The sequence below is a fragment of the Stylophora pistillata genome, chromosome 7, assembly GCF_964205215.1.
Source record: "Stylophora pistillata chromosome 7, jaStyPist1.2, whole genome shotgun sequence".
Taxonomy (NCBI): domain Eukaryota; kingdom Metazoa; phylum Cnidaria; class Anthozoa; order Scleractinia; family Pocilloporidae; genus Stylophora; species Stylophora pistillata.
This window is the reverse complement of record NC_142525.1, coordinates 26413080-26430716: the sequence shown is the minus strand read 5'-3', so window position 1 is coordinate 26430716 and position 17637 is coordinate 26413080. Positions and strand designations below refer to the sequence as shown.

At 39.3% G+C, this 17637-nt stretch overlaps 1 protein-coding gene and 2 pseudogenes across 1 annotated transcript; 2 read left to right on the top strand and 1 right to left on the bottom strand.

The window, feature by feature from the left end:
* Positions 1-1379: 1379 nt before the first annotated feature.
* LOC148727274 (uncharacterized) lies at positions 1380-10803 on the top strand (annotated as a pseudogene).
* On the top strand, positions 7161-8338 carry LOC148727275 (uncharacterized). Its single transcript, XM_088727191.1, has one exon. It carries the CDS (start codon positions 7568-7570, stop codon positions 8336-8338), a length of 771 nt encoding a protein of 256 aa, XP_088583317.1. The 5' UTR covers positions 7161-7567.
* Positions 10804-14774: 3971 nt separating the features above from the next.
* Positions 14775-16000, bottom strand: LOC148727273 (uncharacterized; annotated as a pseudogene).
* Positions 16001-17637: the final 1637 nt, after the last annotated feature.

The window sequence follows — 17637 nt, the reverse complement described above, 5'->3', positions numbered from 1 at the left end:
CGTGACACTTGAGATTAATCAACCTTGCATTGCCTTTCGTCCTTACCTCACTTGCCGTCCAACTGGATTTTTCCGGCGACATTTCAAGTTTTTGTTTCACCACGCTTTTCATTTCGTCCAATGTTTTCAAGCCTTTGAGCGAAATTCCTAACGACTCCATCATTTGACACATTACCCCGATGTCGTCGATCTCGTCGATCTCGTCTACAGCTGTTGCTAACCGATTCATCTTGCATATCCGTGCAAATGCAAAGAAAAAAACACAGTTTTGAGAGCTAAGGAAAGGCAAGATTCACTTTGGGAATCAGTAATCGGAAATCAATTAATCAATCCATATCAATTCGGAAGTGTGATTTGTTTGAAATGGATTTGTTTCCAATCGATTATCAATCCAGAGGCTTCGACAAGACAACCTTATCTAACCAACCGTGACAACCGTAGTCAGAGGCTAAAGCTGTTTTTTTTATACGCAGGCGATGTGCGCACTCTGATTGCGTTGCACCATGGTCGTAAAACAAAAATTGAGTCACTTTTATCTTGATGCGTTGGAATGAACTTCTTTGGTGGCAGCGAGATAGCGTAAATATGTGTAGTTTGCAATGGGGATTCACTGTCTGTTGCCGTTCCTTCGAAATTTAAAAGTTTGACGGGCCTGCGTGACTCCCGTCATTCCCTCTGTAACAAATTTGTTCTTAAGAGGCTACTGACGTTATTAGGAAAGATTCGAAACTGCAATCTGCCTAAGAATCTCTGTTGTAAATAAGAGACAACTAAGAACTTAGGTTTTAACGATCTGATTACTGCCTAATAATTTGGATATATCAACAAAGTTGAAATGATAAATTGGCCACCGTAACGATTACAAAAGCGGCAGTCTAAATCCCACAGGGATCGACGAATGCTTTTCATTCCACTAATTTATTCGTGTTTTTCTCGTTGCCATGTTCCCACCAATAACGTAGCTCCATTTTCTGCCTTTAAAAGCACACACAACCCACAATTCTTCTACTCGCTCCAACGGAAGAGCTAACGCTCGAAACATCAGCTTTTGTAATCGTTACGGTGGCCAATTTACCATTTCAACTTTGTTGATATATCCAAATTATTTCGTTACCCCCACTGACGCAGCCTCAAACAGTTTCTTTAGAAACTATCAGCCTTTATTCATGATTACTACCTACACAGTGAAACACAAAATGAATAAATAAACAATGTATATTTATATATAAAGCAAACACAAAAGACATACACGAAACTGTTCTAAACTATGCAGATGTCATTAAGATAGTTCACGGAATGTCATTTAGATAGTTCTCAATCGCACAGAGTGTTTTGTGATAGATATAACAATCTCCACACAAATGGCAACAGTTACACTCACAACCGATGCCCGGGGGGTTCTCGATATATTCCTGGGTTGGGAGGTGCGGCGCGGTCACTCATACCCTGACCCTGTTTAAGACAAATAGCGCTGATTTTCCTACCCTGTTTAAGACAGAATTCCGATTTTTGATACTCTGTTTACGACATTTAATGTGCCTGGCATCAATGCTAAAATCAACGGAATTCAATATTAATTAAAATTAGAGCTTGTAAAAATTTTGCTGTTTATCTTCCAAGAAAAGATATCCTGTTTAAGACAAAAATTGATAAATCGATACCCTGATTAAGACAAAAAATGATAAATTCGATAACCTGTTTAAGACAAAAATCTCGAAAAACATACGCTGGCTAGCCGCACGTCCCCATTAAGCCCTTATAGGTGAGTAACCCCCCCCGGGGGCGTATGCAACATGAGTGCGTCCATAGATATTGACAAAATCGACGATCTTGGGTGCATGTTTGAGCTAATGATGTCTCGAGGTATTTCGTCAGGAGGGCTGCAGACATTTGACCAGATGAAACAGAGGGTTAAAAAGGCACTCAGAATAACAGAGAAGGTAAGAATATAAACGTACAACGTATATATTCGAACTTAAAGTAGACCGTTATGGCCAAATTGTTGCAGGCTAATCAAGTAATGGCCCCAAATAGTGGGACTAGGGTAAGAAAGATAGTGAAATTACCGTCCAAATTTAACGAACAGCTGTCTTACGGCCGGCATTCGATGTTTAGGCTAAAAATTTGTCGACCTGGAGACGCTGTACGTTACAGCAGTAAAAAGTGAAACTAGTGGACACCAATAACTTTGTTCAGTATTGACTGGTTGTTAAACCAAATGTACTCCCGATTTAGAGCTAATTAATTGTGCTACTAAACCTTTTTATTTAACATTTATCACTTTGTTACTTGAAGCGTACTTAATAAATTTAAATTAGACGGCCAAAACACCCAGGAGAGTGATACTTGATAATCGTTTTAACACGGTTCAATAGACATTCCTCAAATCAGTTGAACCCAGAGCTCGAACCGTACAAAGCGGACATGTCTAGAATCTCAACCCTCCATATTCTTTGTCCTCCCTCGTTCAATTTGAAAAGACCAACTTCTTCAACGAGCTCAAGTAGGACCTGAGCTCAAACTCCTAGCCTATTTAGAGTAATAATAATAACAGATTCACTAACGACTCCCACCTGCGTGGAGGTTGACTTTTCATTTAAAGCTAATGACCCATCGGTATTTAAACAATAGACTGTTTCTGTCGAGGAACTATCGGCTGATAGTTGCTCCGCGGAAATTTGATGTTCTTAATTTGATGTTCTTATTTGGTGTTCTTATTTGATGTTCTTATTTGATGTTCTTCTTAAACAAATATTCTTCGAGGGCAAATATGCTAGCTTTAAGAGCATCAAATTTCCAAGGGGCAACTATCAGACCGATAGTTCCGAGACATAAACACTCTATTGTCTTTGTTGTTCACCACTAGATTTTCTTCCGCGAGCCAGATCAATCAAATATTTATTCATGCATACAGCCTGTCACAAATGTCAATAATTCACAATCGTACATTGGCTAATTAATGCGTTATACCTGTCAGAATTTAAAGGTCACTGTTTTTCCGATCTGCCTAACTTCGCGACTGTCAAACCATTCAAAATTTTTCACGAATGAGTACTATCCATCCGGGTATTTCGGCGGAAAGGCACTGTACATCCGGGAAGTTTCCACTGACGGGCACTATGGGCTGATAGTGTCCCTCTACGGATGAACACTATCGTGTCACGGGATCAATTTAAACCAGTAAGAATCGGAGAAAATTTAGTGGTGAACTATAATTTCTGTCAGTTAGGCACTAATGGGTGATCTCGCGCAACGAAAAGTGACAGTCTCCTTATTTGTGTGGTCTTTTTCTGTTATAAAACAGAATATTTTTTCATGAATTTTAATTCTGATAGAATTTTTCTCCATTGTTTACGTCGTAACTCGGAGTTCAATCTGGATTTCACGTCGAAGTCGAACTCTAACTCAAATCCGTACACTCGAGTATGTCAAACCTGTAGAAAGCAATACTGTATTAGGCGGTCAACTTGTATTTAGCGTTTGATTGTAAATTCCCGTTAATATTGTAATTTTCACCTCTATAACGCGGGACCACGCGTGGTCACCTTTGATTAAGTCCCAACGGCTTGTTTGTATTGTCTTCCACCTCTATCGCACAGTCACTTAAAGCGAAGGATAATCTCTGAAGTTGTCCCCCGGAATCGATGGTAACACTTTGAGTTCAAATGTCAAAAACATATTGAAAATCGTCTTTCTTCTTTGGACAGTTGGGACAAATAATACGCACGAACCATCACGCTAGTCATTTGCTGGTCAACCTGTGTCAAGCAGTTAACCTGTATTCAACAGTCACCCCGACTGTAGAATGAATTGTGCATGTAAGAAAAAGCCTAACTTAGCCTGATCAAGTCAACACACCTAAATGGGCTTTTTCCCAAAGAAACCACCACATTTAGTTTATCTTTATTTGATTTTAAATAACCGAAAAAGAACTTTATAAAGTTAAGCAAATCTAGGTTTTATCGCCAGCGATGATATTTTTGTAATTAAGCAATGTATATTAACCATTCCATGCTTCACTTATCAGGCCTTTTCAGTGTTGACAGAGACCAGTGAAGAAGTCAAGAGAAGACAGACACTCTTGCTAGAACTTTGCGAGAGCACAGAGGCCTGTTTAAATATGTTGAGTGACAAGGACTACGCTCTTCTGGAGTTAGGAGTTAAAAATCTCAAGAACCAATTGGCTGCAGACCACAAACAGAGCTTAGAGAGAGAAGAAGACGTCATTCTCGTTGCAGGTTGGTTACTGAAGAAACATTCGAGAGCTCATGATTAATTAGAAGGTAAAGCATGCGCATGTAAGTGTCGTAGCTAGGTTAAACAAGTTTCCTGCCAACTGCTGCATCCCCCCCCCCCCCCAGGCAGAGTGTCCTCCACAGAACTACACTACCAGCCACCACCAACAGACTTTACGCAGCTTTTTCTCATACTCGTCTCGTCATTCGTCGTAACTTAGAGGTTTGCTAAACTCATCTGGCAGACAGAACAACTTTCAGACTGATTGCTAAAATCCACTGACAAGTCAAATCCCTCAGCTGTGGCCATACCTTGCCAGAGTAACTGAGATATTTACTTTTCCCGAACGATAACCACATTGATGTCGTTTGGTTGCAACGCAGACACCATAAACTTAAAAATCACAAAACATGTTGTCTTTCATAAACGTGCGTGCCATGATTTCTAAGACTGATAAAAAATCTCGAATTAAAAGTGCATGGATGAGGATTATTTCCCATTACGGACCATTGCATGTATCATCCTTTTTACATGAGCGAGAGATATGTTAACTTGGCTTCCATGTTTCGAGATTTTTCTTTTTTGGAAAGTATTACTTTTTTTTCTAAAAATACCTCCTTTGTCTTAAGACAAACAAGGCTCAAGACACTTTCCATTTAACTTCAAGAATCTTTCATTCCGGCACGGCTCGTAAAGGCGGTATTTTTTCATAATAGCCTGTTTTGCATGATCATGAGAAATTAGCAATTTAAAAATTTATCAGGACTCATTTAAGAGAATGGAAATTGAAACCTAGCTTATTAAGTAGTTCAAATTGTTCTTTAACTGGGGGATTTTTCTCCACAGGTGAAAGAGTTCGAAAAAGAGCTTGTTGTTGAGTCTAACTCTTGGGGAACAACTGCTCTCTGACTCCTTTCTTGGCACCTCTTCCATCATCTGCGAACTAAGATATGGAACAACCCACAAGCTTGTGGCGCACTTCAAAGACGCAGATCCCGAAACAGGGCTTTATTCAAAGACTATCAAACTTGGTGAGATGGCTGTGAACTCTCAACAAATCTTTCTTGAACAAATCTCCTCGTTTATACCAAATCAAGATCTGCAAGAATCCGTTCTTGATAAGATTGAGATCTTTTGGCCAAACATATTACTGAAGGTTGGTAAAAAGCGAGCTGAAGCATAAATGATAGATTGCGAGCTTAGGCCTAGGGTTGCTAAAAGCTTCCCTCTAGCATTATTCCTGGTTAACTTAAGTCTTGTAAGGTACTATTGATTAAACTGAGGATTCTATCTGACACCCAATATCTCATTTTCGTTCACAATCTAACCCTTCAGGTGCACAGTTGAGGTTTGCTTTCTTCATCGGAAAAAAGCCTATAAATAAACAACAATTACAAAAATATTGATTAGAAAAGGTCATTTGACCTCTATTAAGATTCACTTACCTCACATCCTGTTCTCTTCCAGGAAAGAATCGTTAGAGTTGACAGTCCAGCATTTGATAAATTACTCATCGTGTACGAGAAAATAAAGGTGTACCTTTTTGAAGCTCTCCTAGTTATCTGCGTCATCGACAGTTTAGTACAGCAATATAGGGTAAGTTGCATGGACGAGTAGAGTCAACGCACTCAAAGTGTTTACCATGACAAGGCAATTATTTATTCAAATACGCAGAAAAGTTTTAATAACTGTGAACTGAATAATAGGATTATCCCACTGCTGATCAACTCGTAGCCGCCCTTTTACTATCGTACTGGATTAAATTAATGAGCAAACTTTGGCAGAAAGAATCCAAAACGGAAAGGGTAACCTATTATCACTATCATGTTATCATAATCAATAAAGTTACAGTTAATGTTATCGTCATCATTATTATTATCATAATTATGATTAGTTTATACCATACAAACGAGCAATGTCTTTCGCGCGCGCTGGTTGGCTAGTTCGGAAGAGGATAGTAAGTATTTGGCTTGTTGAATAATAAATCTCTCATTAGACGTTTTGCTGTGTTGCATCGCTGAGCATTTTTGCTCGTTGTTTGTATTTTGACTCGCCCTACGGGCTAATAAAAATATGGCACAACTCGTAAAAATACTCAGCGATACTACACAAAAAAACGTCTAATAAGATACAGTTATTACTCACCTCCGAGCAGCCGATGAGACAAAATCGCGGGTAAAATGTTTTATTACATCCATTTTGAAATCACTGGTGGTCCCTGTAATCTGATTCGCTCTAATTGGTGTGATTTTTTCCCAAATCGCACCATTTTTTGCTCTAAATCGCATCTTTTTTCCAGCCAATGAGGAATTTACACTTAAAACAAACAACCAATCAGATTTTAAGGCTTGTTTAAAATGACCAATCAAATTGCAGGAAAATGAAAAACAAAGAGTATCATCTGGCAAATTTTGCAACTTTTGTTTCCAAAACTCTTATTTTTCCCCAAAAAATGGATGAATTTAATTTCTTCCAGTTTTTGAATGATAACAATGAGATTCTTCAGGCTGAAGACCAACATGCCAGGGACTTACCCACTTTTTCTCTACATTTTGGTGAATATTTTGACGATTTTGTACCTTCTCAAGCTCAAAATCCGCGCGATCCCGAGTCCACCGAATCAACAACAAACGAAGAAAATCAAAAGCCACTACAAGAGTTGGATGTTGCAAGATTTCCCATTATTTCAAGCGATGAAATACATGAGCTTAAGTCTGTCACTTCCAATAAAAATACGTCCCGCTCCACAAAACAATGGATGAATGTTTTCAGAAGCTGGTGTCAATGCCGCCATCTTGAATATGTCTCCATCGAAACAGTGACGCCTGAAGAACTTGACAAAGTCCTGAGTAAGTTTTACGCCGAAGTAAGAAAAAAAGACGGAGATGATTACGAGCCAGAATCCCTTAAAATCATGCAGAGTGCCATGTAACGATATCTAAAGGAGAAGAACTATCCACTGAGCAGCGTGCAATCGAGGGAGTTTCACTCCTCACGAGAAATCCTCAATGCGAAAGCAATTTCCCTGCGTCAACAAGGAAAGGGAAAGAGACCCAACAAAGCTCAGCCAATCACATATGAAGAAGAGTCAGCCCTGTGGCAAAAAGGTCAATTGGGTGATTTTAATGGAAAGGTCTTGACCAATGTCAACTTTAAAAATTTGACGGAACAACTGGGATTTCGTGGTCGCCAAGAACACTACGATGCGTACGTGGAAGACGTAATTATAAGACAGCGAGAAGATGGAACTGAAGTTGTTGAGTTCAGAGAAGGTCCCACTAAAACACGGAGCGGTGGTCTCACCATCAGGCGAAGAACAACACCACAAGCAATGTTCAGCACCGATGGCGGAAAAAGCGATCCAGTGCGGCTATTCAAGCTTTGGTTGTCCAAGCGACCCGAAGGAATGAAGAACACAGGGCCACTCTATCTAAGCATCATAAATCGTCCTAAATCAGCAGTTGTTTGGTATACCAAAGTTCGAATGGGACAAAACGCCATCGGAAATTTAATGAAATCCATGGCCTCCTGTCTCAGGACGAATAAGAAGCTGACGAACCACAGAATGAGGAAAACATTGGTATCAAAACTGAAGAAATCAGGTCAACCGCGCAATATCATCTGTGAAATAACAGGCCATGCACGTGAATCTTCGTTAGACGACTACGATGAAATAGACGAGAATCACAGGAAAGAACTGTCTCACATTATCAGTGGATATAAAGACGTGTCAAACGAAAATCAAGCAAACGAATTCTCCCGCAAAAACACAGCAAATCAAGCCTCAAATCAAGAGATTGCAGTCCAACATAAACGAATACCTCTGGTTCCTATTTATCACGTCCAACAACAAGGCCAAATTTATCAGGCCATGGGTTCCAATCCTGGTTTTCAGTCTGCTGAATTTTCAGGATTTCAACCACGTTTTCCATTGCAGTCTCCGCAGTACCGCATGGAAGCCTTCAGTTGTGCTGCTCCCGTTCCATCGCAGAATTACACAGGCTGCATCTTCAATTTCTTCTCCAGAGACAGCCAGAATTCTCCACCCCAACCACAGAAGAAACGAAGGGTTTACATCATTGAGTCAGACGACGAGGATTGAACTTTAACGCTTCACTATTTTTCTGAGTTACTGAGGACTTCTTGAATTTCTTGAATGAAACTTGTCCTTCTTTTGACACGCTTGACTGAGTTTTTGACACATGACGTCAAAGTCTTTCTGTTTTGTATACAAAATAAGATGTAAATGCGTTTCCGGTTCCGCTTTTTATTTAAAAACCGGCTCAGTACTGTATCAATAAAATATTTGAATTGACCAAGTTCTGTATTTGGGCGATTTCAAAATGGATGTAATAAAGTGGTAATTGAACCTCGTGTCGTGCAATTTTGGTCTGAAATCATACTTGTTATTTCAAATCACGCGTATGATTTCAGCCCAAATTGCACTCCACTCAGTTCAATTACCATTATTAATTTCCGACCATTTGTCGATACATTGAAAGAAAAGGATTATTGCTTTGGTATCTTTGTTATATATTAAATTTCGAAACAGTTTTCCAAAAACCGCAGTGTCGGTAAAAACTGTGGAAGATAACTTCGCCACTTTGTGGTTCAATGAATCTCCACCACTATTGACCTCCACTTCGGTAAAAACTGTTAACTTTTACTTTTATCAATATAATCATAAAAATTATAATTTCTTTGATTGTGATTGGTTTAAAAAAAACTCCTATTTTCCACTTATTGACTTGCCAAGTTGTTATCAGACAATTTATTATCGGAAAGTCTCTTATCGGACAGTTTATTATCGGACAATTTGTTATCAGACAGTATATTATCAAACAGTTCAATTTAGTTATCACTGGTATGATTACAGACCGAATTGGACTCCACTCAATTCTAGTACCATAACTCATTATTATTGTGGTCGTTATCATCTCTTTACCCTCGAAGGAATTTTCAAAGTCATGTATAGTTTGTCCTTAGGAGGAAGAACCAAGCAAACAAAGCAGAAAAGTTTGTTTTGACCAACAAAGGGAAATGTCGTCAATGATTCCTCTTTTCCTATGTAACAAATGTGATCAAGTATCTAAACAAGACAATTTGGATATATCAACAAAGTTGAAATGGTAAATTGGCCACCGTAACGATTACAAAAGCTGACGTTTCGAGCGTTAGCCCTTCGTCGGAGGGAATAGAGGAATTGTGGGTTGTGTGTGCTTTTAAAGGCAGAAAATGGAGCTACGTTATTGGTGGGAACATGGCAACGAGAAAAACACGAATAAATTAGTGGAATGAAAAGCGTTCGTTGATCCCTGTGGAATTTAAACTGCCAGTTTGAAAGATGAGCTTTTGTTCAAGAGTTTTATGGCTTTCCTTGCTACCTAAGTGTAAGGAAAGACATATGGCAATCTGCGGTCTTTCCTTACACTTAGGTGTAACTAACTCTTTACCCCTTTAAAGAAGAGCAAAGTTATTTTGCCCTCATATCTTCATTTAATAAGGTTGACTCAGGTGTAAAGCTAAGATTACAATTTTCCACAGACGTCGACGCATAGAAAACTATGAGGCTACTTTTCTATATAATCAATGCAAAGTGCTTTGTGGAGAATTTTCCTTAACGTCTCAATGCGCCCCATATCACCACAATCGCACTTTATGGCTTACTGATTGAATATCCGAGTGTTTATATCTTAGAACTTTCACATTGAATAATAAAGCATCATATGTAATAAACAGTTTTGGTGAAAAAATAAGCAAAAAATGTGTATGCTTCCTTCTCCCAGGTGGCTTGACTTAGTCATTTTACGTATGGCCTACCACATGAAAATGGTCATGGATTTCCTTTGCTCTCCCACAGATCGCAAAATCTTCTCTGATTTACACTCTGAACGCATTTGTGACGTTGAGAAGCGGCTGTGCTCAGTAGAATACGAGTTGCAGGAGCATTTCAGAAAACTGGCAGACAACGCCGTAAGGATATTGTCCAACCACCTCCAGTCTTGTAAAGTTGTGGAAAAAATTACCTCTTGGACGCTAGACGATATTCCAGACACTGGAGAAAGTTGGGAGGTAACCGATCATTTTATCCAAGATGCATTTAGGGAGCGACTTCAGAACACGATTGCTGCATGGGAAGACGAGAACAAAATTTTGTCTCGCGCTCGCACCTCTATGGTCCAACTCTCCCACCAGCGGTTTGACGAAAGCAAGAGGTTCCTTCCTTTCCGATACCTTGAGAACTCCTCCATCGCAGATGATGATACTGGACCAAATATTTGCCTGACCTCAAATGACTTCGGCGCGGCCCAAAAAGTTATGATTGGGGTGGCAAGTCTAATTTGGGTTCCAGTCGGCTTGGCAGTTTTAGTTGGCGGTGTCCCTGTCGTTGGTGCCGTGAATCTTACAAAGAAGGTAACAAATATGATAGATTCAAGAAAATACGAAAAAGATAAGCTTGGTTTCATAATGCAAGCCTCCCGTGAGTACCTTTGTAATGTGGCTAAAGAGCAACACCTGTGGTTGTTCGGTGATAGGGCTTGTCAACATCTTTTAATCTCTTCTTGAACTTACACCATGAGTTTACAGGATAGTATTTATGTCTCTCTTTATCTGGGAGTTTGAGTGCAGTGAAAAAAACCATCTTTTATCGCCATATTTTTCACCACAACGTCCTATTCTTCGGCAGTTGCTATGTCCCTTGTCACATTGTTCTGAATCACTTTATCATAATACTTTTTAGCTTTTCAATTGCTCTCTTAGTTAGCCTTCCCTGCCTCCCCTCAACTAGCTTTCCATCGTCAAGTTTGGAGGCAGATCTTTGGAATTCATATGGTGCTTTGCCTAACCTTTTCTGCACAAGGAAGATGCAGTCAAGTTTTAGCACACTTTGCTGTACCTGTAAGATGACTATTGTCCCATTCTTTGTACTCTTCTGTTTTTTGCCATTGTTCATATTCCTTTGGAGATTTGTGTAGTTCTTCATTTTTTTAACACAAGTCACAAACACCATAGTAATTCCAAACACTGACTACAGGATTTTTAGTCTCCATCTCAAATCATAAACTCATAACGCAGCTTGTAAACACTCTCATCAGACCCACTTTCATCGTCAATTTCCTACAGCTTTCTCGAAGAAACAGAGGAAAGTGGCTCCGGAATTTGCTCGCTCACCACGTCATCCTCAACAACAAACGTGCACTTCAATCTAGGTCTCTTTGATACATTTTCCGCGATTTTTCTGAGCTTTGGGGTACCTTTAAAAGCCTCCGTTTTCTTACCACTAACACTTTTCTTTATAATTCGTTATTTTACACCGATTTATGCCCTTTAGGTATGATTTTTCGATGATAAACAAGCTTAAGTAATTTCGTCAGAAAGACGATCTTCTTTCCAACAGACATTGGTTAAATGTTTTGTTTTACAACACGTCGATTGCAATTGGTTCCGATAAAATGATCGGAAGGGAATGTTCTTTTTTCTACTTTTCAATCAGGTTTTTAGAGATATCTAATGTAAGAGTACCTTCAAAATCCAGGCGAAAATGGGCGCGAATCGGCCGCCCGGATATAAAACCCGTAACTCTTAACTTATGGGTATAGGTAAAACACTTAACAAGACACTGGAAGATGCGAACTATTATGGTCTACAAATTATAATGAATAAGGGAAAACGTACTGATTATGAATCAATCCTTAGGATGGTAAACATGAATACACTAGAACATAGACGTATAGAACAATCTTTGATAATATTTTTTAAATGTTTCAGGAAGAATGGTCCAGACTATATAGCCAATTTATTCAAACCCTGAATTACACCATATAATCTTAGAAGTAGTGGTCTAAACGTAGTACCAACTTCATATAATAGCAGATTCCTTCATGGCTCATATGCGTATATGATCTCACGTATTTGGAACCAGTTACCATCTGCTGTAAAAAATGCATATTATGCATCATGCTTCCGGAAACTTTTAACTAAATTAAATTTTATCGGCTGTCAATGCAGTGGTTGCCTTTGATTCGATTTTTTATTTTTTATTTTTATAGATATACATTATTTCTAATTAAATTGGTGCTAGTACAATTTTAGCTTTCTTTTATGTTGTCAAACGCTTTATCATGAGCCTCTGGCTAGGGCGATTGGGAGACCACCCTCTGTGTATTTTTTTGACATTAAATAAATTGTCTTATCCTATTCATCTTAATTAGGGTAATGTCTTTATCCCTTCGGTCAGAAAAGTCGTTTTCTGAGTCCGAGTCATATTCCTCTTCATATGTTAACGTTCGCATCAGCAACTGCCACTTCAACGATACAGTCCTCAACAAATGTGACACGTGTCACATTCCCAGACGGTAAAATGCCGTTTCCGAATCAATTTGATAAAAGCTTACAACAGCTATTAAAATACCAATATTGACGACCATCGCAGAATTAACGATCGAGTTGGGCATCAAAGATGATCTGACCGATATGACATATGACCTTGATATGGATAGTCCATGCGGTAATTATTATAATAACGAAATATGACACTCTGGCCTACTCCTACTGATATGTAAAATGAAATGTACTTTTAACGGACAAAATTAATCAACTGTCCTTATCTCTACAGTTTTTAACATATTTAGGGCGATCCACTCTTTTGTCAGCCGTCAGTAAAAGCCCACCACAAATATCAATTGTCAGTTAGATTTTAAGTGATTTGTTAGTTGTCAGTTAAATTTTGGCCATTTGTAAGTTGTCAGTTAACCCCATCCAGATCCTCATGTAACGGTCGTTTGGCATATTTAATTCAAAATCATTTAAAAGGTGAAGTTCGATTCCCCGTGCCGTAATTATGTCTCTTATAGCCCACAAAAAATGGCTGTCTCAACTCTAATGCCATGGGAATCGGAGTTTATTTTGTGATTTTACACACAAAATTTTACAAAGGACACGGCAGATTTCTCTAATTGTTGTGGCAATAATCTTAAGAAATTTCTACAATATGCATAGCAACTGGTCAGGTATCTGGACCAGACTAAAATCCTATGTTTATCGTTTTTAAAAATCGCTTCTTACTGAAAGGTCGGAGCGTTGAATGAGGATTTACACAACGAAATAGCGACTTTTTTCTTCGTGTTAGATTCTTTATCTAACACTCAGTGGATACTTTTTCATTTCTTGCTTGATTTTCTTATTACAACTTACTGCTATGGGGACTAACTCAACTATCTATTCTACTCAATTCAATTCAATTCCATTCTGATTGAAAATACTGTTCACCAGTATATAAAGGCTAGCCAACTAACTAGCTCTAACCCAGCTCTGCCACATTTTCTGCCATTGACTGTGAGACACATTTCAGTAAAGGAGGTTGTGGTGCCAATGTCGTATTAAATATATAGTCGGGAGGAGGTGCGTCTGACATTGTAAATGCTTCAAGTGATTACGAAACTGGAAAGGTAAGATTTTATATTATTTTATTGCAAAAAAGCAGATTAAGACCGGAAAGAAATGAAACTTGCGTCACGTTTATGCTCAAATTGGAAGTGAGGCAACCAAGTCACGGAATGGATGGCGTTACGGCAAACCACATTATATCATTTGACCTATGTAAACAAGCCAAGAAACCAAGCCTCTGAAAGTAAAAATGGCGTCGGAAACGACTTGTACGAGAAGAATTGTCGATCCAACTTCTACAATATCTAGTTTCTAGTTTCTGCGTAACTACAGGCAAAAGTTCTGTTCGCGATGAACACTACAAATCTTAAACTTTTCGGGGATCAAAGAGAATGCCACATTCATCCAAAAAACTCAATTCAATTCTATTCTGATTGAAAATGCTGTTCGCCAGTTTATAAAGGCAAAACTAAAGGGGACACTACTAGGCTATCAATCTTCTTGGATCGTCATCGTTCTATCTCAATCAGCTAATCACGTTGAATGAAAGTTTAGTGTGATCGTTTGGGTGAGTGTAGTTCTAAGAAGGACTGTTGTCGGTGGTGGTGACTGATGTTTCTACAACCTGTGCGGAAGTCATCATCAGAGTCAAGTGAATAGTTGTTGTCAGTAAAATGTTCTTAGTCCAGCTCGTGTAAAATGATTGGTCAGTTATGCGGCGATGTTATTGGCTGTAAGACTCAAGGGGCGTAAGTCGGTCGTGATTAGTCTGTTTCGATCCGTCGGTAAAGTTAGGTCGTTCTACTCAGCTCGTTTGTAATGTTAATATCGTGAATTAGTCGTTTGTATGGAGCCGGTCGAAGTTGACACTTGTTTATAGGAGTCTGTTCTAAGTTAGTAAACCAGCTTTCCAGAGTCAGCCGTTGAAAGTAATTAATGCTGTAGGTTAGGCAGAGTCCCAGTCAATATTGTGGTTCGTAAGTCAATGATGCTCAGCAATGTGATTGTTGACATCACCTTTCGTGACCCATCTGTGTTCAGTCGGTCTTATTGCAAGGTTTCTGCCAGTCTCTCCATTGTAGGAGGCTTGGCAATCGGAGCAATTGATCTTATAAATTGCTCCCTGTCTGTTCCTCGGTTCGTCCTTGTCTTTAACGTTGGTTAGTAACTGCATGTGACGTAGTGGGGTGATGGGTTTGTGGGCAACGCGGATATTGAAGGGTTGTAAGACGCGCGAGATGTTCTCAGACATAATTTTTATGTACGGTATGGTTGCTGTGGTCGTGAGAGTTACGGTGTCGTTGGTTTCAGTAGCAGGAGTAGGTCGGTGAGTGTTTCGTCGGATGAAGTCGTCGTTGTAGTTGTTCTTTGAAAAAAAACACGATAAAGGCATTTGTTCTCGTCGGATAAGCTGCCTGTCGTGTTGCATACTAGTTTCACGCGTTGTGTAAGAGTTCTGATGGTTGTGACTTTGTGTGATGCCGGGAGTTGTCTAGTTATCTGTCGGTGTGTGTCGGTTTCCTGCAAAATGTCGTCCGTAGGAGTTATCGTCACTGCTTACCAGACAGTCTAGAAAAGGAAGTTTTTCATTTTCTTCGACTTCTCTAGTAAACTATATGTCAGTGTTTTGTCCACTGAGGTGGTGGTGGAATGCGTCGATTTCGCCATGTCGTATGGCGATGAATGTATCGTCAACGTAGCATAACCAAAGCGGTATCGTTTATGGGTAAGTCAAAAGGGCGCGTTCCTCTATGTTCTGCATCACAATTTATGCTACAACAATAGAAACCGGAGACCCCATGGCTGTGCCGTGTAACTGCTTGTAGTGTTTACTGTTGTACAGGAAGTAATTTGACATTAGGCAAAGGTTAAGTAAGTCCATACTGTTATCTGTCGGTAGCGGTAGTGGGGTCGGTATAGATTGTCGGATTGCAGTCTCAGTACATTGTAGTGCCAATTGAAGTGGAATACTTGTAAACAGTGATTTTACATCAAACAACACTAGTTTTTAGTCGCCAGGTATCTGTTCAGTCTTAGTAGCGAGTTAAGGAAGTCTTCAGTGGATTGTAGTTTACGTCTGGATTTGTCAGTCAGCGGTTGTAGTATTGTCGTCAGGTACTTGGATAGTTGGTATGTAGGAGAACCACAGAGAGAAACAATAGGTCGCATCGCGAAACAATGTTTGTGTAGTTTCGGTAACGGTCGAGTTTCGGTGGTTGTGGTACTGAGCACCTTAGTCGATAGTACCGTTTGGTGTCAATGGTCTTCGTCTTCTTGCAATTGAGCGTCAGTAGTTTACTGTTGAGTTTGCGATGAAGTGCAGGAGTCGGATCACGAGTTCTTCGTAAGTTTGCTTTTCGTTTACTAGCGCGTCCATTTTGTCGTGATAGTCAGTTTTTTCCACGTCAATAGTAACTCGTCCTTTGTCGACTGGTAGAATGACTATGTTCTCGTCGTTTCTCAGTCGTTTCAGTGCATGTTGTTCGTCTTAGTCAAGTTTCTGTCATGTAGTGACACTGATTGTATAGTGGAGGCAATTCTGCTTCTGATGTTATCCTTGGTCGGCTCAGATAGCTCTCGTTGCCGAGAAAGAGCCGCCTCAACGCTAGATACAATGGCCTCGGTCGGTATACGTTTCGGTGTTACTGAGTGTTTTGGTCTGTATGACAGTACGCGAGTTTCAGTCTTGTCTAAGGGACGGGAAGAGATCCAGTTGTCGTCCGGTCTACTTCATCTCTGTCCTTTGTCGCTTAGCAGTCGTATCAGTTTCTGTTGATGTCCAGTACGGGCACGTTCAGTCGTCTTGTTGGCTCGTTTATCGGCAATTGTCGTGTAACAGTTCCTGCATACTAAGTATGCGCCTTCGAGTTGTTTGCGCTTTACAAAATGACTTCCTACCTAAAAATTTCACACTTTTGCTTTTAGACATTTTAAGATCGGCCAAAACAGAAACAAGACTGATAATATAAGAATTATAATTAACTTATCGACAGAATTATAGTCATACTGGAAAGATATCTTAAGAGAAAATAGCCTTAGAAGGCTGTTATATAACAACAGAATAAACAGAGAATTCGAGGAAGAAGGGACATATACAAGTACCGTCCCCGTCCCCAAAAAGACTAGGTGTTATCATAGTTGATAGAGGGGTGTTATTCACACGAGTCAGTTGATTATAGATTCACTGCGGAAGATGAAAAGTACAAACTGTTTACCCTTAAGGTCACCTTAAAGGAAGAAATGTTGAAGGTATCAAATGAAAATTTAAGAAAGGTGGACTATTTTCCCTCAAAAGGAAAAGATAACAATTACTCTACTTGCAAAGTAAGACCGCCATTGAAATAGAAAACCATCAACTGCTTATTTTTTAACTGAATGGTTTTTGCTAATATATGTTTGTTGTAGAGCATTTTCAAAGATTGATATTTCGAGTATTTTTAGGTTTACCTTGTGTTCTATTAAGTCTCGCCTTTTCGCCTCTACGTGCTATTTTGGTAGATCTATAGTTTTGATCATTTATTTTTAGAATGTGCTTGAACTTGGCTCAGTTGTTACCGTGCTAGATCGCTTGTTATGGTTGAGGATAACTAGTTTGCTTAGTGGTCATGTTTGGGTTGGTAAAACTGACCTTGAGTTTTACCCACACTGAACATCCTGTTTTGGAAATTCCCACGGTCAGCTAACCCAAACATGTCTGTGATTTTTTGCATTAAATACGCGGGCACTCCTTGCTGAAGTTAGAAGAGAAATAGCTGTGGTAGTAGAAGGTAGTAGCAACAATAGAACAGAAGAGAATAAAAGAAGAAAAGTATAGAGTCTTGGTACCTTTCGTTAATTCGTCCAAGCGAGTGGTAACCCCCCCCCCCCCCCCCACACACACAACACAATTTTAAATTGAAATCTGGTGGTAAAAGCCCCACAACAAATTATTTAAATTTATTTTCTTAACACTTAAATAAGTCTAAAAACACACTTAATGAAAATTCAGATTTCAATTTTGTCTTTTAAGATTCG

Bases quoted from the DNA above. Each gene is read 5' to 3' on its own strand.
- LOC148727275 (XM_088727191.1), top strand. From the start codon at position 7,568: ATGTTCAGCACCGATGGCGGAAAAAGCGATCCAGTGCGGCTATTCAAG.